The following is a 21299-nucleotide window of genomic DNA, read 5'->3' as shown; positions in this document are numbered from 1 at the left end:
TTTGGTTTAAAACAAAAAGTTTTTCTTGACACTCCTGAATGTTTTTCTCCCCTGTTTTCTACTGTGGTGACCTGGCTTTTTAGGATGTGCCTTTACTGGAAGAAATAGTGACTGTGTGTCCATGTTTCTCCTCTGCCAGGTGTGGTTGGAAGGAAAACTGTGTTGTTGTTGTTGTTGTTATTATTATTTTGTCTTTTTAGGGCTGCACCTGTGGCATATGGAGGTTCCCAGGCTAGGGGTCCAATAAGAGCTGTAGCCGCCGGCCTATGCCACAGCAATGCAGGATCCTTAACACACTGAGCGAGGCCAGGGATCGAACCTGCAACCTCATGGTTATTAGTTGGGTTCGTTAACTGAGCCGCTATGGGAACTCCTGGAAAACTATTATTTAATGTCACGCAGTGTTAGCTGTCCTCTTTCCCTAAAGTTACTCATTTGTCCCATTGGTCTCCTGCATTTCCTCCATCTCCATCCTCTTTGGGGCAGGTGTGCCCAAGCAGATACAGAACAAGGCTGCCCCCATGTCCCTTGAAGCCAAGTGACCTCTGGCTATTGTTCTAGCTTTTATCATTATTAAAAAAGCTCTGTGTGGGAGTTCCCATTGTGGCGCAGCAGAAACGAATCCTACTAGGAACCATGAGGTTGTGGGTTCGATCCCTGGCCTCACTCAGTGGGTTAAGGACCTGGCATTACTGTGAGCTGTGGTGTAGGTCACAGACACAGCTCGGATCTGGCGTTGCTGTAGCTGTGGTATAAGCCGGCAGCTGTAGCTCCGATTCGCCCCCTAGACTGGGAACCTCCATGTGCCTCGGGTGCAGCCCTAAAAAGCAAAATACATAAAATAAAATAAAAGAATAAAGCTCTGTCTGTCCACACAACCTGGACAGTCAGAGTTGAGAAGGTTGTCAGTCTTCTGTAGACATGCAGCAAAATTTTGAACTTCCAGTTTATGTATGCAAAATTTGGTGTCTGAATCTCTGGTTGGTTCACTTTGCATATTGACACTTTTATCATTGTTACCATTGTTTTTACATTGTCGTTGTTTATACTGAAGAACTGTTGGAAAATAATAGTTCAGACATAGGCATGTGTCTAAGGTAACTTGAAATACCTTGCTTTTAGTCAGTTTTTCTCCATTTTCCCCAACAGTTAAACATGTGCCTTTGCATTGACCATGTACCATGCCAAAATATGGCTTTGATCTGAAATAGTGTGTATTTGCCCTGAATTTTTAAATGCTTTCTATTCAGCAGCTGAAGACCTCAAGGATGGTGCTTCGTATCCTCTGCTAGCTTCATGTGAATGTATGAAAAATGGATAATACCTAGAATTACTTGGAGGCTCTTGAGAGAACAGATGCTTTGTAAATACAGATTGGTGATAAAAATTGCATTAGATAAATGTCACCCCATATTTATACTTACTAAGGACCTGCTCTCTGTCTTTGTTTTTTAAAAAAAACTTCTTCTTTTGACAGTTTTCCTTTCAACCCTGTGTTATAGATTTTTGTGCTGCTTATTATGACATTGGACTGTTTCCCATAAGGAATTCAATCATTACCCGTTAGGGACCTCTTTTTAAAAAGGCTTTTATTTATTTATTTTCTGCTGTGAGGTATACATGCTCTTCTGGTAAATAAGTCTGAGGTAAGATATTGATAAGGGACCAGTGGAGAGCTTTACATTTATTATATACTTAATGAAGGAGCTGCAGAATATCCTTAATAAATACTGGTGAACTCATGACTGCATTTATCCATCTCTGGTTCTCCAAGGAATAATGGGAAGGGCCACAGCTACAATAACTCTGCATAATCATCATTGACTCTGACTCTATTGATTGTGATTAACCAAGATGTATGGAAAACAGTTTTAAGTGTGTAGTGCATGGATCTCATAAGGTCCATTAAGATGTTCATTATTTTTCAATTGATGCATCTTAAGCTGCACTTGATGTTTGTAGTGGTGCATTTCCACAGAAAGGCTGCACTGTGGGATTGAGTTCATTTTGTTAATTGCATAATACAACACAGTCATGTTTCATAGAAAACAGTAAATACTCTTGCTTTCATCGATTTGTAATCTTTGGTATTGCTAAAGAAAGTATGGAGTATGTGACTAGTTCTAAAACCTGCATGTTAAGGGCATAAATGTTTCTGAAATGTGGGCACTGCACCTCTAGGGCCTCTGCCTAATTGCTTTGTAGACTTTAAACCACTTCCATCTTCTAAGTTTAAGTCCATAGATTGAGTGATTTAACATGTACTAAGCACAGATGAATACTGCAGACCCATTCCTTGCTCACAGGCTGAAGGGATACAATTACAGGTGGTTACAGGGCAGTGAGAGAGATTAGGGAAGGGGAAGAGCAGGGCACCGTGACACAGTGGGGAGAGGCTTCACATCAGGCAGTTTCTCCTGGGAAGTGACTTTTCAGCTGAGTCTGGGAGGGATGACTACAAGTTGGCCAGGCAGAGTTTTGTATGGAGTAAGGATGCAAGTAACTTGCACACATGCTGTCGCTTCTCACTCTCAAACCAATGAGGGACATGAAAAATCCATTACTGATTTATTTTTCTGGTGAGCTGGATGGAATATCGCTTCGGAATCCTCTCAACACGGGGCTGGAGGTGCCACTACCAATTTATTTACACAAAAGCATTTGCTGTTCCCAGCCTGAGGACTCATAACAAGAATTCCTTTTGGCTGCCGTGAGTGCCTGATCAAAATAGACTTGTGACTTTGGAGGTGGCTGTATGAGTATGGTCCTGTAGAAGGTGGCATTTACCAACCATTCTCTATATGCTCCCACATTACCTGTGAGGCATGTGAGGGACACACCTTTGCACCTGCCCAGTCCCACACTCCTTGCCAGCATGATGAGCTTTTTTGTTTTTGTTGGCTTCTTGCCTTCCAGTTGAGCTATAGTAGTAGAATCGATGAGTTAGGGTGAGGGGCTGTGTCCTGCCAGCCTGAGTCACAATATTGAAAACAATAAATTCCTTATATTGCACGTAAATAGGGATGATTCTTAAAAGCCCTATTTGTTTCAAGACACTGTCAGCAGAGGAGGCAGAGTGGCTTGCTGGCTGAAGTAGCAGTTAGAAAAAAGCCTGGGGACCCAATGTGATCCAAGGTATGTCACTAAAATGTTTGTGACCTTGGGCAAGTCACTTAACCTTACTTCCATATTCTTAAAACACCACCCCAGGTTATTATGAAGAGCCTTGAAAAAAAATTTTCAGCAAATAAGCACAGGCACCTGGAAGCAAAATGGAACCTCCCTCCACCCCCATCTCCTTGGCTATTTAGATAAGAAGGAAGGTTAAAGGTTGTTTTTAGATGTACAACATTTCTTCCTTTTCTGTGAGTCTCTTAGTTCAAATAAGTGGTCTGCATATTGGAAACGTACTAGTTAATGAAAGCTCTTTGGTGGTAAATCATTTTAAATTGTCAATTGCTCTAGTGTGCTGAGCTTAAAAGAGACTCTATTGCCATTCTTTCAACAAAAAAAATCAGTTGTGGTCTCTGACCTATTTATTTGGAGGTAAACTCAACTTTGCCAGGCATAAAAAAGACTGGGAAAAGCATACAACTTCACTGGTCCATGCCATGGCCTGAGACATCCTTACTCATTTGGAAAAGGCTTCTTTCTTCCTCATTTTTCTTTAGTGTTCTTACATCAGCTGATGTATTAGTTGCAGTTGTGCTTTGCACAGACACTAATTAGAGAGCCATCAACATTGAGGCCCAAAGGCTCACTCACAATGCAACTGTCATAGTGGTGTCTTAATTGGTTGAGTATAATTGTCATTAGGCAGTGATAAAGACATCTGGAGCTCTGGAGGAAAACCAGCCTTTTTTCCCCTACCTCCCTTCCGTACCTGTACTTGCTTCTCCTGGCCAATGTTGTTAAGCAATTTTAGATCACATTTAGGGTTCAATCTAGGTCCCTTTACCCAACCAATGTTTTACCCTCATGAAAATGTCTGTTTCTTTAGCAGGAGTTCATTAACACAGAGTGTAAGCATTGCTTCTGTGGTTGCTTTCATGTGTTAGATTTTAGAGCCTTTGCTGAGTCATCACATACTACCTGCTGAAATAGGATATTTTTTCTCTGTTCCACTCATGAAGGAGACACACAGTCTTTTATGTTTGCCTCGTGAGTCATTTTGCAGCAAAACATTTATGCCAATATCATGCTCTCTGACCATGAGGAATGGAGTTGACTTAAATGGATATCTACAGAAAATTTCATGTTTACCACAACAATTCAGCTTATTTCATGTTTTATGGAGAGATTTTAATCTGTTTGCAAGTAAATGCAAGAAGTCTGATACACCTTAATGTAATGTGTGCCTTCTGAGGGTTTGACTGATTTATCACTGGAAGGTGGGCAGTAGAAATGAAAGGAGTTGGCACTTAAACCAGTCCAGGTTGTCAATTGGGGACCTTCCTCTTTCAATCACCATTTATTGTCAGCTGTGTGTAAGGCACACGATGGAGGCTCGGGCATCGAGGTAGGGCCTTCACCAGGACTTCACAGTCAAGTTGAAGAGAGATGGAATGTAGCAGTGAACACCATTTCTTTAAGTCCAGGGACATAGTAATTGAGTCAGCGAGGTTTCATGGAGGAGGAGGGCCTGGACCTAGACCTTGAGATGCTAGTAGGCTTGAACTAGGTGGGTGGATCTCAATCTTGGGGGCACATTGGAAACACTGCTGTTTGGTTCCACCCTGGAGAGACAGATTCCATTGATCTGGTGTGCCATTGGGCACTGGAAATTTTAAAAGTATCCCAGGTCATTCTAATATGTAGCCAAGGTTGACCCACCTGGCTGGGTCATGAGAAGGGAAGGGGCTTCATAAAGGTGGATAACAGAAGCCAAGGTGCAGAGGCAAGAGTGTTTGAAGCCAGTGAATGGCAGGCCTGGCTGGAGGCGAGCTCTTGCCGAGGAAGAGGAGAAAATGAAGCTGAGGACAGGGTGAAAGCCAGTTTGTGGAGGGTTCTGTGTCTGGCCAGTAGTTAAAGCTTCATTCATTGTAGTGTTAAGGCCTAAGGATTTACATAGGGCTTTCTAAGTGTCAAGTGTTATTCTAGAGCACTGAAGAATTTGCCTGTTCTGGTCATTGTATCAACGATAGTGAGCAAGACCCAACCCCTGATCTTAAAAGCTTGTGGGTTCAAGGGTAGATGAACAGTCAGATGACTACACACATGCACACTATTGCCACGAGAGAAAAGTCCATGCTGCTGTCATGGTAGAAGATAGGGCCTGCGGTCTAGCTTGGAGGGGAGGGAAAAGGGAGAGAGACCCATGTAGTCAAGTATTATTGAGGGCTGGCTGAAGGTTGGAGAGGCTTGGGAGTACGGAGGCTGTGTGGGGTGGCCGTGAGGCCATGAGGGAGCTGGGCCGGTGGCTGCCTGGGAAGAGCAGGAAGGGTGTGGGGACCACAGGGATAGCAGTGTGGGTGATGGTGAAGGAGGTGTGGAGGACCCCCTCGGTTTTGCACCGGTAACCTGGGGCTATGTCACTGACAAAATCAGGAACTCACAGCAGGCCAGTCTGGTGGTGAGCTGAGGCTTTTCGAGGGGAGACCATGTTTAGTGTTAGGTGGGTGGAGTTGCAGCATGAAGGAAGAACAGGCTGATCAGGAGCCTTTAGCTATTAATAGAGTGCTCTTCTCTGTGGGATCTCTGCCTTCCCTCTTTCCTCTGCCCCCAAACAAGAGAGACCAATGAGTTGTATTTCATAGCTCGTGGTTATGTGGTTCAGCAGTTTTTCAAGTTTTGTTTTGGTTATTATTGCTTTATCTGAGAACTCATCGTGTAAAAGGGGCTTATGGGTGGTGGAGCCTGGGCTACCCAAATCCTCTCCTGTGTGCCCCCCAAGGGACCACGTGAAAACGGTTGCTGTGATCCCATATACAGGTCATAAAAAACAGAATGCCCAAGACCAGTGGAATGGAAATATGTTTTCCTGGTTTGTGTACCTCTTTCTCTCAAAGTTCCTTAGCTCTGACCGCTTGAGTTCCTTCTCTCTTGCTTCCACTTTCTATTTCTGAAAGATGGGTGCCATCCTTCTCACCCTTCTTTTCTGAACTGGCTGGTTCCTTTCACATGGAATTTAACCTTAAGAATCTAATCATACAAGTCTGGAAATTCAGATATCTCTGAGTGTCTCTGTTAAGTTAAGCAAATGACCTTACTCCAGGAAATGCCCAAGTCATTGTCATGGTGTCAGGTTGAGCCTGGTAGTTCTGGTGCTATAGGGTGTGTGTTCATGTAGGCTTCCTCTTTAAGGACGATCTGGAGCACTGCCTGGAGGGCTGGAAGCCAACGGCTGTGCTTTGGCAGTAGTGTTATCAATATCTACCTCTGCTTGTGCATCACCAGGCTTAATGACACTCATGGAGTGAGTGTTTCTATTTATTGGAAGATCAGTGGTCAAACAGAGTCCCATCAGTCCAGTTTTAGAAAGCATGCCTCTCCTGTTTGGCTCTTTATATGCACAGACATTCTCTAGGCACCATCCTCCAGGGAGAGAACCCAGTGTTCCAGTCTAGAGAATGTGAGTGACAGAATGGCCTTTGAATTCATAATATGCGTATTTGCTATCAACGAATAATTTTAGGGACGTACTGTGCCATTCAGGAAAATGAAACATTCCTGAATCAGAATTTTCTGTTTCTTTATTAAGAAACCTCCATAACTGCTTCATAATGTATCATGTCATAGACTTCAGTAATTAAATCTCAGAGTTATCTTACTCAATTTTACACTTAAAACATGAGATCAAAGAAACCTTGAAGGAACCATGGCTTGAGCTTCAGGAAGACCGAACATCTTTACACTTGTCTTTTGGTCTTTGTGTCTGTGTGGGTCCATCATAGGGGACTCTTACCTCATTTCTAACATGCCTCCCCACAGTTACTTTATGTGTGGAATTGAACCCTGTGTAGCAGATGTGAGGAACTTAGCATAAATACCTCACCTCAATGGCAGGCAGCACAGCACCTCATTATCTAGCCATTCCATTGTTCTCAGGGCCTGGGGTCTGAGCAGGTTCTGGCCCTGCCTCAGCTTTGATGGGGAGAGTCATTTGTTGGAGTGGCAGGAGTAATAGGAGAGAGTGAGTGCTCCTGTCTTCTAAGTAGGCAAAAGCAAAGAGTGTCATGCATTTCGGCAAGAGCTTTTCATGAGAAGGCAGTGTCGTCTGGCTGCTAAAGGCAAGATTTAATTGTTTCAGCAAATCAATTAGTCTTTAGGGACTTTAATCAGTCAAATCTGATGCATGGATGAGGTATTAGAAAGCTTGTGCCTGTAAGACCATTAGTCCTGAGCAGTTTCTTCTCTGTCTTCAGTGCATGTGTCTGTGTGTAAATAGTGTGGCTTCTATGAATTTCTACTAGTGATCCCCTTACTGGAAGCTTTTGCTACGCAAATTTTTTATTACAGTATTCTCATTTGAAATTGTCACCATTGTGCTGTGTTCTCAGCCTTTCTGTTATCTAGTTGACATTTTCTCCTATTGGAGTGACTCATGTAAACAGTATTGCAGGAGTGGCTCCACACCAGCCAGATCTTACGCCTCTGTCGTTTTAAGGCTCCCCCATCGGTTCCCCCGTGGCCCTGCTCTTCAGTCTCCATTTGGAACCAAGTTTGTCATTCTTTTCCAGATATACATCAGGGGACGTGAGGGTGTGGGACACTCGCACCTGGGACTACATAGCCCCCTTCCTGGAATCAGAGGAGGATGGGCCTGGAGTGCGGCCACATGTCTCCTTTGTGAGGATAAACAGCTCGCTGGCGGTAGCAGCTTATCAGAATGGTAAGTCACTGCAACGCTCCTCCCTATTAAGAAAAAAGCTTTACAAAAATTAAGCAGCTGTGGCCAGCTCCCCCTGTAATCCCTCCATACATACACGCAGGCACTCACACATGTTCACACACATTCACTCATTCTTGCCTTTATGTGAAGAAGTTGGCCAATAACCCTCAATGCATTAGAAGGCATTGGAACACAGCACCCATTAAAACTGGTATTTAATTCCTACTGGAACTGTCAGGCTGGGTTTTAGTGCCAGACATGAGGCTGGCCAAGCCATCTTAAGCAAATAACTTGTTTGGTGTAAAATATTAAGTATACTTGGCCTACTTTTCCTTTTAGTCTCTGCTTGATCCAAAGGGAAGAGTGAAAAGAGGATAGACAAAGATAATCTATTGACAAATACGAAAATAGAAAAATAAAAGTCAGGGCCTACCTTTTCCTGGCTCTTATATACCATCCAAGATAATTTATGGTAATATGTTGTCTCTCTGGGACTGATAGAATTCTTTTTGTATGTGAGTAACTGTGGATTTACAGAATTAGGTAAGAAGAGTCTAAAATTATTTTCACCAAGTACTGACAGTTTTTAGCTAATAGGAATAGTAATTTCAATGGCCATAATATCTTATACTACCTCTTATGCTCCTAACTTCTTTTATTTGTAAAGTTTTAATCTCCAAAAGCTTTGTCTCCCCATTTGCCTGAAAGCTGGAGCACAAGATATTTCAGAATGTTGGTGTTCATGTCATGGTGCGGTTGCAAATCTTCAGCAGTAGTGTAACATTATCTGTTGGGTCAGAGGGTCAAAACTATAGTAAAGTAGCTAATGGGGAAATTTTATATCCATATGCCATTTAAAAAATAAAAATTAGAGCTGAAATTCTTAAATATTTTTATTTTATTTAACAGCATCAACTTTTTTTTTTTTTTTTTTTTTTTTAGTTTGACATTAGTGGACACCATTGGATTTTCCTTTCAGCCTCTAGAATTCAGCTAGTTGTCTCTGGGATATGTCATAGTTCATGTATGTGTATTGACATTCTGGATAGATAACATAAGAGCAGCTTGAGTGTCTTTCCTACTTGCCAGACTATCAATGAGATTTTTTTCCAACAACCAATGCAGAGGTTGCAGTACTTTTAAGTGAGAATTATACAGTTTCAGAACCACCAATAGCCTCTCCCTGCTGCACACACACATCCTTCATGTTGGGGGAAACTGGGGTCCAGAGAGGCTGACTGAGTGACTTCCTTGAGGTTGAATCATTCATCACTATGAATCCAGAGGTGTGGTTGTGTGTCCCAGGCCATGCCAGGGATGTGTATAGTGCTGTTTATGTGAATCTGCACAGGAGACTTGATGAAAAGGTGCCCCTGCTTGATTTGCACCCTCACGTCTCTTATCTTGTGAGCTCGAAAATACAGTTTTTAGTGACATGCAGGTGCGCTGCTGATTTTATGTTGTTGATTAGAATTGTCTTTGTCACCTTCATCCCTGTTGTTGCACAGAAATATTAAGGAACCTTGTAGCTAGGCTAGAGAAACTACTTTCTTTGATAAATACTTGGCAAATAATAGCCATAATTTATTTTAAATATTTGGTTTACAAAAACTTTATAGTTAAAATTCAAAGAGAGCACAAGTATGAAATGTGAGAGAAAATGTATCCAAAAAAGTTCAAATGTTCCTCCCTGTCCCCTACCTCTGGTTCTTCTCACATTCTGCACATACATCCTACTCTATATACTCTCCTGAATGTTGCTTTTTCGCCTAATGACACATCTTGGGATCTTTCTGTTTTAACACTTATAGATAAACCCTATTCTCTTTAGTCTGTGTAGTATTACATTATATGGCTGTATTATAATTTATTTACTAGAGCCCTTAGCAATGCACATTAGGATTAGTCTTTGTTGTTGTTGTTAAAAACAGTACTGCAAGCAATATCCTTGAACAAATACCACGATGGACTTTTGCAAGTATATCCATGGGGTAAATTACTAATAATTACCAGATTGGAGGCTACAGATATTTTACATTTTGATAAATATCGCCAAATTTCCCTCCAAAAGATTTTATAGTTTATAGTCTCACAAAAAGTATGTGAGAATGACTGCTTCCTCATGTTTGTCTGATAGGTGGAAATGGTATTTTGCTGTTGTTTTTGTTTGTCATTCTTTATAAGTACATGTGAACATCTTTTCATTGTGTTATTAGGTATTTGATTTATTTCTCTGAAATTGTTGCTGTCTTTCCCCATTTTTCTTTGGATTGTTATCTTTTCTGGTTGAAAAGGGAGGGCTAAGGAAATAATCCATGTCATCGATCTCAAATATTTTTTCAATTTGTCACATTCTTCAATGGACATTGTTTATGGTTTATTTTTCTAGATGGCAGTTATGTGTGTATGTATATATGATTTTAATTTTTTAACCCATAAATGAGTGGGTATTATTTTGTAATTTAATGTATTTGACTAAGTAATACATTTGAAGGATGTAATATAAACAGTTACACATTGTGAAGTCTTGCTTCTACCTATTTTTGTTCACTACGTTATAAAGCAACTATATATTTTAGTTTCTTGTCGATCTTTCCCATATATATTGTAAATACAAATAGATATAATATCTATTTTTATTTTCATCCCCCTTTTAAACAAAAGATAGCATACTGTTTTATATTATTCCATACTTTAGCTTTTTTCCACCCAATAACATACCTTTTTTTAACTTTTCAAAAAAATTATAGTTGATTTACAGTGTTGTACCAGCTTTTACTGTATAGCAAAATAACTCTTTTATATGTGTGTGTGTGTGTGTGTGTGTTCTTTTTTATATTCTTTTCCATTATGGACTATTCCAGGAGATTGGATATAGTTTCTAGGAGATTGGATAATGCTATACCTTGTTGTTTATCCATTCTAAATGTAGTAGTTTCCATTTACTAACCTCAAACTCCCAGTCCATCCCCACTCCCTCCCTGCTCACCTTTGAAAGCCACAGTCTGTTCTTTTTATCGGTTAGTCTATTTATGTTTTTTAAATAGATTCATTTGTGCCATATTTTAGATTCCACGTATAAGTGATATCATATGGTGTTTGTCTTTCTCTTTCTGACTTCAATTAGTATGAGAATCTCTAGTGCATCTGTGTTCCTGCAAATGGCATTATTTCATTCTTTTTTTATGACTGAGTAGTAGTGTATATATGTACCATACCTTCTTAATCCATTTATCTGTTGATGGATACTTGGGTTATTTCCATGTCTTGCCTACTGTAAATAGTGCTGCTGTGTGAACATAGGGGGTGCATGTATCTTTTTGAATTATAGTTCTGTTCAGATATATTCCCAGGTGGGATTGCTGGATCATATGGTGGTTCTATATTTATTTTCTGAGGAACCTCCAAACTGTTTTCTGTGGTGGTTGTACTAACTTACCTTCCCACCAACAGTGTTGGAGTGTTCCCTTTCCACTATACCCTCTTCGGCATTTACTTGTAGACTTTGTAATGATGGCCATTTTGACTGGTATGAGGTGGTACCTCATTGTAGTTTGGGGTTTTTTTGATTTAGGGTTTTTTTTTGGCTGCACCTGCAACATATGGAAGTCCCCAGGCCAGGGACCAAATCTGAGCCACAGCTGTGACGTATGCCACTGCTTTGGCAACTCTGGATCCTAAACCCTCTGTGCCACAATGGGAACCCCCCACATTGTAGTTTTGATTTGCATTTCTCTAATAATTAGTGATGTTGAGCATCTTTTCATGTGCCTATTGGCCATCTGTATGTCTTCTTTGGAGAAATGTTTGTTTAGGTCTTTTGCCAATTTTTCAGTTGAGTTGTTTGGGTTTTGTTGTTCTTGAGTTGTATGAGTCATTTGTATATATTTGGAGATGAAGCTCTTTGTTGATTGCCTTGTTTGCAAATATTTTCTCCCATGTCTCTTCATTGTCTTTATGGTTTCCTTTGTTTGTAAAAGCTTGCAAGTTTGATTAGGTTCCATTTGTTTATTTTTGTTTTTATTTCTCTTGCCTTGGGAGACTGACTAAGAAAATATTTGTACAATTTATGTCAGAGATGTTTTGCCTATGTTCTCTCCTAGGAGTTTTATGGTGTCATGTCTTATGTTCAAGTCTCTAAGGCATTTTGAGTTTGTATTTGTGCATGGTGTGAGCATGTGTTCTAATTTCAATGATTTACATGCAGCTGTCCAATTTTCCCAGCACCATTTGCTAAAGAGGCTGTCTTTTTACATTTTATCTTCTTGCTTCCTTTGTAAAAGATTAAGTGACCATAGGTGTGTGGGTTTATTTTGGGGCTCTCTATTCTGTGCCATTGATCCATATGTCTGTTTTTGTACCAATACCACACTGTTTTGATTACTGTAACTTTGTAATATTGTCTGAAGTCCGGGAGAGTTTCTTTTTTTTTTAATTGAATAAATTTGACATGTGACATGGTGTAAGTTTAAGGTGTGCAGCATGTTACCCTGATACATTTAGATATTGTAGTGTGACTGCCATTGTAGTGATACCACATTGTATAATTATAGTATAATACTGTTGCCTGTATTCATTATATTGTTTAGAGCCCTGTGGCTTATTTACCACTTGTTATAAGTTTGTACCTTTCAACTCCATCAGTCTTATCTCCCCTGGTAACCACCATTTTATTCTGTTGTTTTTTTTAAACAGGTTCGACTTTTTTAGATTGTGAAATCTGTATGGTATCACCTATCATGTAGGTGATACCATACAGTATTTGTCTTTCTCTGACTTAGCTTACTTAGTACAATATGCTTAAAGTCCATCCATGTTCTTGAAAATTAAAGGAATTCTTTATTTCTCATGGCTGAATAATACTTTCTTGTATGTATGTATATACAAGAAAAAAATGCATACATACACACATATATACATATATACATACACACACACACATATATATACACACACCATATCTTTTTTATACATTGATCCATTAATGGGTTTTGGGGTTGTATCCATACCTTGGCTGTTGTGAATAATGCTGTAAAAAACTTGAGAATGCTTACATCTCTTTAATGACATATCTTGAAAAGTTGTCCATATCAGTTGTATAGAGATAATTCTCCTAATTCATGGTTTTCCATTGTGTAAAAGTACTATGGTTCATTTACGTAGTCTCTTATTGAGGAACGGTTGTGTTGTTTCTCATCTTTTGCTATTACAGTGTGTAGTGAAAAACCTTGCACATAAGATATTTCATGAATGTTCAGGAAGGATAGTTTCCTATAAAAATGTCTGAGTCAAAGGGTAAATGCCAGTGGGGTTATATTATTTTGCACTTTTACCATCAAGGTATGAAGGTGTGCCTGTTTCCTCACAGTTTTAATTTGCGAAGTATTTTTCAGACTGTTAGGTATTCGTCACTTTGATAGATCAGAAATAGTATCCAAATGTTTCAATTAAAATTTCTCTTAGTGTGAAAGAGGATGAATTATTTTCCCATGTGTACCTGCTACTTGTAATTCTTTTTTCTTCTGTTACTGTTATGGTTTTAAAAATTTTTTTAATTGAAATACAGTTGATGTACACTATTTTGTAAATTTCAGGTGCACAGCATAATGATTGACAGTTTTCATTCCATTATAAAATTATAAAATATTGACTGTATTCCCTGTGCTGTACAATATATCCTTATAGCTTATTTATTTTATACATAGTAGTTTATACCTCTTAAACCTCTACCCCATCTTGCTGCTCTCCCTTTCCTCTCCCACTAGTAACTACTAATTTGTTCTCCATACCTGTGAATCTGTTTTTTTTTTTTTTTTTTTGTTATATTCACTAGGTTGTTGTGTTTTTAAGATTCAACATATAGGTGAGATCATATAGTATTTGTCTTTCTCTGAGTTTTCACTTAGCATAATACCCTCCAGACCCATCATGTTGTTGAAAATGGCAAAATTCCATTCTTTTCTGTGGCTGACTAGTGTTCTATTCTATATACCATATCTTTTCCCATCATCTCTTTCTCTCTCTCTTTTTTTTTTTTCTTTTTTGTCTTTTGTCTTTTTAGGGCTGCACCCACGGCATATGGAGGTTCCCAGGCTAGGGGTCCAATTAGAGCTGAAGCCGCCAGCTACACTGCAGTCACCACAATGTGAGATCCGAGCCATGTCTGTGACCTACACCACATCTCCCAGCAACACCAGATCCTTAACCCACTGACCAAGGCCAGGGATCAAACCCAAATCATGGATGCTAGTTGGGTTTGCTAACCACTAAGCCATGACAGAAATTCCTCCATCATTCCCTTGATGAACAATTAGATTCCATATCTTGGCTGTTGTAAACAATGCTGCTATGAAGATTGGGGTTGCATGGATCTTTTCAAATTAGTATTTTCATTTTTTTCGTATGTATACCCAGGAGTGAAATTGCCGAGTCATACAGTAGTTCTGTTTTTAGCTTTTTGAGAAATTTCCATATGGTTTTCCATAGTGGTTTTACCAGTTTACGTTCCCATCAACAGTGTATGAGGGTTCCCTTTTCACCACATCTTCACCAACATGTTATTTGTGTTCTTTTTTTTTTTTTTTTTTTTTTTGGCTGCCCCAAGGCATATGGAGTTGCCCGGCCAGATTCAAGCCACAGTTGCAACTTGTGCCACACCTGCAGCAATGCTGGATCCTTAATCCACCATGCCGGGCCAGGGATTGAACCTGCATCCCAGTGCTCCAGAGACGCCACCGATCCCGTTATGCCACAGCGGGAATGCCTATTTGTGTTCCCATTGCACCATAGCAGGAACTCCTGTTTGTGTTCTTTTCTTTTGCTTTTTTTTTTTTTTGCTTTTTTTTTAGGGCCACACCTGTAGCATATGGAAGTTCCCAGGCTAGGGGTCCAGTCAGAGCTACAGCTGCCAGCCTACACCACAGCCACAGCAACTCAAGTTCTGAGCCATGTCTTCCACCTAAACCATAGCTCACAACAATGCCAGATCCTTGACCCACTGAGGGGGGCCAGGGAGCGAACCTGCATCCGCATGGGTACAAGTCAGATTCGTTTCCACTGCACCACAAGGGGAACTGTTGTGTTCTTTTTGATGACAGTGTTATGGCTTATTTTTATATTTAAATCTTGATTAATATAAAGTTCATCCATGAATAGTATATGATATATTATATCTTTCCAGCATCTCTTATTAGAAAGCCCATCTCTACCTCACTGGTTTGAAGTGCTGCCTTTATCACATTTTTACACATGAAATTCTTTTAATATTTCATCCTGTTTCTGGATGTTACACTCTGTCCAGTTAGTCTGTCTAGTTGTTTACATTCATATCATCACATTTGTCAGTCTTACTATTTTGGGTTTCATGTCCTGCTCTGGGGGATTTTTCCTTCTGTAGGTTAAAATCTATAGTTCTTCCTTAGCTATATCATTTACATTGAAATCTTTGATTTGTCTTGAATTCCTTTTGATATTGAGATGATTTCTTTGATGATAGCTGCTACGTTTTCTTGCTTCTCTCTCACTCTGAGCTTATTTTACCAGTCTAATGGGGACTGTTACTTTCTGAGATAAAAAACAACTTCTCATTTCTCTTCCAGACTTCCGGTGGCATTGTCTTTGGTCTCACTTCAGTTTAACAGTTGACACTGTGATATTTGTACCAACATATTCGTGAGTAGCTACTTCTGGGCAAAGGCAGATGGAAATAATCAAATGCATATTTTTAAATTGCTCTTTTCTAGGAGCAGTGAACATGCACTTATTAGGCAGTGCCATAGCACAAAGGAAGTTTACCTTGTGGGGTCTGAAATTTGTGACTGTGCCCCAAGAAAAAGAAGAATAAGATAATAAAATGAGTTAATGAACTTCAGCTCCCTGATTGTGCCAAAGGGAAGCTCTGTAGCCATCGAGATCCCCTTGTCTACACACGTGTTCTCCACAGAGGGAGTCAGGTCCAGAGAGGGAGATGGAAACTGCTTTGGGAGAAAGGAAGTCATCCCCACATCGTTTTTAGCCTCCTTGCCCTGCAGGAATACTATACACCCACCTGGGGTGTCGAGATTTGGCAAGGTGATCCACAGTTGTGATTTTTTGAATTCCAACCCACTGGCCTCATATTTCTTCTGCCTTGTTTCCGATTGTCAGTACTGGCCTTCATCCAGTTTGATTTTACCACTAATTGTGTTGCACGTTACCGTACCGAAATGAATCAAATCAAAATGCTTTTCCTGGAGCATTAGATAAAGCAGGCGAAGGTTCTGAGTAATGAGCAGATGCTGCTAATGCAGGGACAGTGCAGACCTTGCCAGGACTCCATCTGCTCCATGCTTGCCTGCCTTTGGCCTCAAGCCACAGCATTAGGGAATGGCAGTGTACTTGAAACCTGCTCCCTGTTCACAGAGTTTGTCTCGAAAACTCACTCTTCAGTGAGAAATGAGATTACACACTTAGGTGCAAAGAAGTTATTTGTCTCCTTAAGTGGAGAGAGGAGAGACAAGACCCAGTGCATACTAGTATGTGGAACCTAGATGGGAGAGCCAACAGTCATCTTTACATGGTGCCATTAAACAAGGCGAAGTGGCTTAGCCACTTCTGCAGCACTCCCAGTACAATTGTCTGAACACATACATGCTCCATTGTCCAGGACTGTGCCTGCCCTGTGCCAGAGTGACTGACATGTACACAATGGATGCAAGTGTGTCTCTCCAAGCAATGAACAGTAGGACCATGTTTAGTTAAAAGGCTGCAGAGACTAGGTGCTAAATGAATTAAAGTTTTATTTATAATTTTGTTTAGTAAAAAAATCAGTTCTGGAAGTTCTCATTGTGGCTCAGTGGTAGCAAGTCCAACTAGTATCCATGAGGATGTGGGTTCGACGCCTGGCCTGGCTAGGTGAGTTAAGGACCTGGTGTTGCTGTGAGCTGTGGCATAGGTCTCAGACATGGCTCGGATCTAGCGTGGCTGTGGCATAGGCTGGCAGCTGCAGCTCTGATTTGACCCCTAGCCTGGGAACTTCCATATGCTGTGGGTGGGGCCCTAAAGAGAAAAAAAAAAAAAATCATTTCTTCAGTAGTTAGGCTTATGTCTCTTGTTTGTATGTTGATGATGACATTCGAGTATAATGGTATAACTTTTGAATGCAGTATTCAATATCCTCCCACCCCTGATCAAAACTGAAGTTTCAGGAGTTCCCATTGTGGCTCAGTAGTAAAGAACCCGACTAGTATCTGTGAACATGCAGGTTCAATCTCTGGCCTTACTCAGTGGGTTAAGGCCAGTGTTGTTGTGAGCTGTGGTATAGGTGGCAGATGTGGCTTGGATCTGGCATTGCTGTGACTGTGGTGTCGGCCAGCAGATACAGCTCCTATTCGATCCCTAGCCTGGGGAACTTCCATGTGCCATGGATTTGACCCCCCAAAATTTAAAAAAACAAAACAAAAAACCTGAAGTTTCAGAAGTGGATTATTAACATACTAACATATTGCTTGGGAGATGGCTAGAACAACTGGTTGTGGATTGCAGAGAATTTTAGTCTCTTTCAAGGCTTGCCTTTTCTGCTCATTTTCCTTTAAAAATTTTCACTTAGTAATTTGTGCCTGGAACCTTTGCCTACCTTTAGGTCTTTTGGAATCTTATTCAGATACTCAATGGACAAAACAAAATGAAACAACTTTCTCATAAAAACCAGAAAAAAATAGCAGATGGAGTCCTTTTAAAAGATAGGATAGAGTTCCCTTGTTGGTGCAGTGAGTTAAATATCCAGCGTTGTCACTGCTGAGGCTCAGGTGGCAGATCCCTGGCCCAGAAACTTCCACATGCTGTGGGTGTGACCAAAAAAAAAAAAAAAAAAAAAGAGAGAGGATTAATTTAAGCAAATTTCTTAACAGTAGGAATACTCATATTTTAAAGATATTCAGAATGGAATTAAGAATTTAAATGCAGAGTTCTGAACTGAGGTGGTTCTTGCAGTGTTGAAGTGTTGAAGGGCCTTGAACTTTAAAGTTGACTGTTGCCTGGAATGGTCTGGATGTTAGATTTTGTTTTATAGACAAGCCATAAAGACTATGTTTATGTGATGGAGGAAGCTGCCAAATGAAAATTGTTTTTAAAATTTTTTTCTGCTCTTCAGTGAAGGAAAGTGAAATTGTATTTGTTTTACACTTGCTTATACGTGCTTTGGGCTGAACATGCATTGTAACTCATTGTAATTCAGTGTTCCTCAAGCTGCAGTCCACAGATAGAATAGTGGGTGGGAGTTATGAGATCTCTAGGAAATTTTTAAAAATCTCTGTATTTTTATGGTAGTTTTAAAAGGAATCTGGATCTTTTGAGCTTGTTAACTGAACCATACCTTGGGATCTCGTTATTTGAATTTGCATTTTGTAGTCCCAGCCTGTTGGCACCAAATGATCACCTACATACCTTAAAATGCTTTGTTTTTCACACTGACGGGTCCCTAGATGAGTTCTTAGAAGTTTGCAAGCTCTCAAATTTAAGAAACACTGGAAAGGGAAATTCTCATGCTTCAGGTACACATTAGCAGATGATCAATTTCTAGGATAACTACCAATGTTTGATGTTACTAGTGAAAATAATTTTTTTTTTCCCACTGTACAGCAAGGGGGTCAGGTTATCCTTACATGTATACATTACAATTACATTTTTTCCCCCACCCTTTCTTCTGTTGCAACATGAGTATCTAGACAAAGTTCTCAATGCTATTCAGCAGGATCTCCTTGTAAATCTATTCTAAGTTGTGTCTGATAAGCCCAAGCTCCCGATCCCTCCCACTCCCTCCCCCTCCCATCAGGCAGCCACAAGTCTCTTCTCCAAGTCCATGATTTTCTTTTCTGAGATGTTCATTTGTGCTGGATATTAGATTCCAGTTATAAGTGATAGCATATGGTATTTGTCTTTGTCTTTCTGGCTCATTTCACTCAGGATGAGATTCTCTAGTTCCATCCATGTTGCTGCAAATGGCATTATGTCATTCTTTTTTATGGCTGAGTAGTATTCCATTGTGTATATATACCACCTCTTCCGAATCCAATCATCTGTCGATGGACATTTGGGTTGTTTCCATGTCCTGGCTATTGTGAATAGTGCTGCAATGAACATGTGGGTGCACGTGTCTCTTTTAAGTAGAGTTTTGTCCGGATAGATGCCCAAGAGTGGGATTGCAGGGTCATATGGAAGTTCTATGTATAGGTTTCTAAGGTATCTCCAAACTGTTCTCCATAGTGGCTGTACCAGTTTCCATTCCCACCAACAGTGCAGGAGGGTTCCCTTTTCTCCACACCCCTCCAGCACTTGTTATTTGTGGACTTACTAATGATGGCCATTCTGACTGGTGTGAGGTGATATCTCATGGTAGTTTTGATTTGCATTTCTCTTATAATCAGCGATGTTGAGCATTTTTTCATGTGTTTGTTGACCATCTGTATATCTTCTTTGGAGAAATGTCTATTCAGGTCTTTTGCCCATTTTTCCATTGATTGATTGGTTTTTTTTGCTGTTGGGTTGTATAAGTTGTTTATATATTCTAGAGATTAAGCCCTTGTCAGTTGCATCATTTGAAACTATTTTCTCCCATTCTGTAAGTTGTCTTTTTGTTTTCTTTTGGGTTTCCTTTGCTGTGCAAAAGCTTTTGTGAAAATAATTTGAAATATTTTTTCTCATGCAGAAAACAGTGACATGTTGCTTTTATGATAAAAGATTTGATGTTAATCTTCTGGTTTATTGGGGGTAGTTGTCTGAACACTGATTTTTAACAAGATACAGTATGATGCGTAAATTCAAAGTAGCTCTTCTGTCTTATTACAGTTGAGGTTAAAAATGGAAAGTAGTAATAAATAGAATAGGGTAGCTTTGGGGAGATAGTTGAGACTAGGCAAATAAATTGTCCAAGTTCTTAAATCTACCTAATGAAAACCAAGCATGAAATTTTTTTGGAAGAAAATAAACTGAATTTTAATTCAGAGAACTTATTTTCCTCTTTAATACTTCCAGTTTTAGTTGCAGTGTTTACTCTGTTCTAAACCCTAGGCCCTATTAAAACAGAAACAAATATATTTGTGGAATATACTCAGTATTTTCAGTCAAAAAGTCATTAGACAGGCCCATGGAGTAGGGAGGCAGCCCAGTGAGGCCAGAGACAGAGGTGGAGCAAGGAGTCTGAGTGGAACAGTGTCCTGGAGGGTTTGGAAAGTTGGCAACAGTCAGGGAGATAGAGCAGGTAAGTAAATTGAGGTTAATGGGCACCAGTTTTCTCATTATTGAAGAAGGGAGATATAGTTATGGCAAGGGATAGCCAGAATGAACTCTGTAGGCTGGATTCAGTAGGAGGTGTCAGTATGGAGTTCATGATTTTCAATATATAGATAAGTAAATAGAGATGTATGTATGTTTGCATATATGTTCACATATATCCTGTTTTTTCTGAGAAGGTATAGAAGCAGCAACAGTTCAGTAGCAGTAAGCATATCCAGTGCTTACTGGGCATCTTGAAAATACCACTCTTCACTAAAAGGACCCAGGTCTACTTGGAGTAATGGCTGAATCCAGAACTAAGGCAGGGAAAAATCTCCAAATATTTAAAAACTAAACAACACACTTCTGAATAACCCATGAGTCAAAGAGGAGATCACAAAAGAAATTAGGAAATATTTTGAACTGAATGAAAACTAAAAACAGTATATCAAAATGTAAAGGGGATATAGCAATGCTCAGAGGGAAATTGTTCGCATTAAGCGCTTATATTAGAAAAGAGAAAGTCTCAAACCAACACTGTAACTTTTCACCTTAAACTAGAAGAAGAAGAGAAAGTTTAAATAAGTGGAAGGAATAAAGCAAAAAAGATAAGAGCAGAAACCAATGAAGTAGAATAGAGAAAAAATGATAGAGGAAAATAAACAAAATGGAAAACTGTTCCTTTGAAAAAGTCACATTGACAAACCCTAGCCAGAGTGATCAGGAAAGGAGAAAGAAATGAATTACTAACATCAGGAATGCAACAGGGGACATTGTTACAAAGTTAAATGAGGATTTCCCCTCATGGCGCAGTGGAAACAAATCTGACTTAGGAACCATGAGGTTGCGGATCGATTCCTGGCCTCACTCAGTGAGTTAAGGATCTGGCATTGGTGTGAGCTGTGGTGTAGGTCTCAGATGCGGCTTGGATCCCAAGTTGCTGTGGCTGTGGTGTAGGCTGGTAGCTATAGCCCTAGCCTGGGAACCTCCATATGCCACAGGTACGGCCCTAAATAGAAAAAATTTAAAAAAAAAAAAAGTTTACTGGTGCAAAGCTGTTCATATTTCATTAAATTCAACCAGTTAGATAAAGTGGATAAACTGAATTTTCGAAAGACGCAAACTACCTAAGTTCACTTAATAATAAATAGAAAACATAAATAGCTTTATTTCCATTAAAGAAGTTGAATTTGTAATTTAAAAGTTTCCCACAAAGAAA

At 39.8% G+C, this 21299-nt stretch overlaps 1 protein-coding gene across 1 annotated transcript in view; it reads left to right on the top strand.

The window, feature by feature from the left end:
• The window catches only part of FBXW8 (F-box and WD repeat domain containing 8), a 132013-nt gene that overhangs the window by 56627 nt on the left and 54087 nt on the right, over positions 1–21299 (top strand). Inside the window, 1 exon segment of the mRNA XM_084994201.1 lies at positions 7680–7831. Coding sequence (XP_084850327.1) covers positions 7680–7831 — 152 coding nt within the window.

The sequence above is a fragment of the Sus scrofa genome, chromosome 14 (genome assembly GCF_054392235.1).
Source record: "Sus scrofa isolate SSC_HxYL_T2T_F1_AM1 chromosome 14, Sscrofa_HxYL_maternal_Yorkshire_Landrace_v2.0, whole genome shotgun sequence".
NCBI classification, from domain to species: domain Eukaryota; kingdom Metazoa; phylum Chordata; class Mammalia; order Artiodactyla; family Suidae; genus Sus; species Sus scrofa.
The sequence above is the reverse complement of the archived record's forward strand: the minus strand, read 5'-3'. Positions and strand labels throughout refer to the sequence as shown.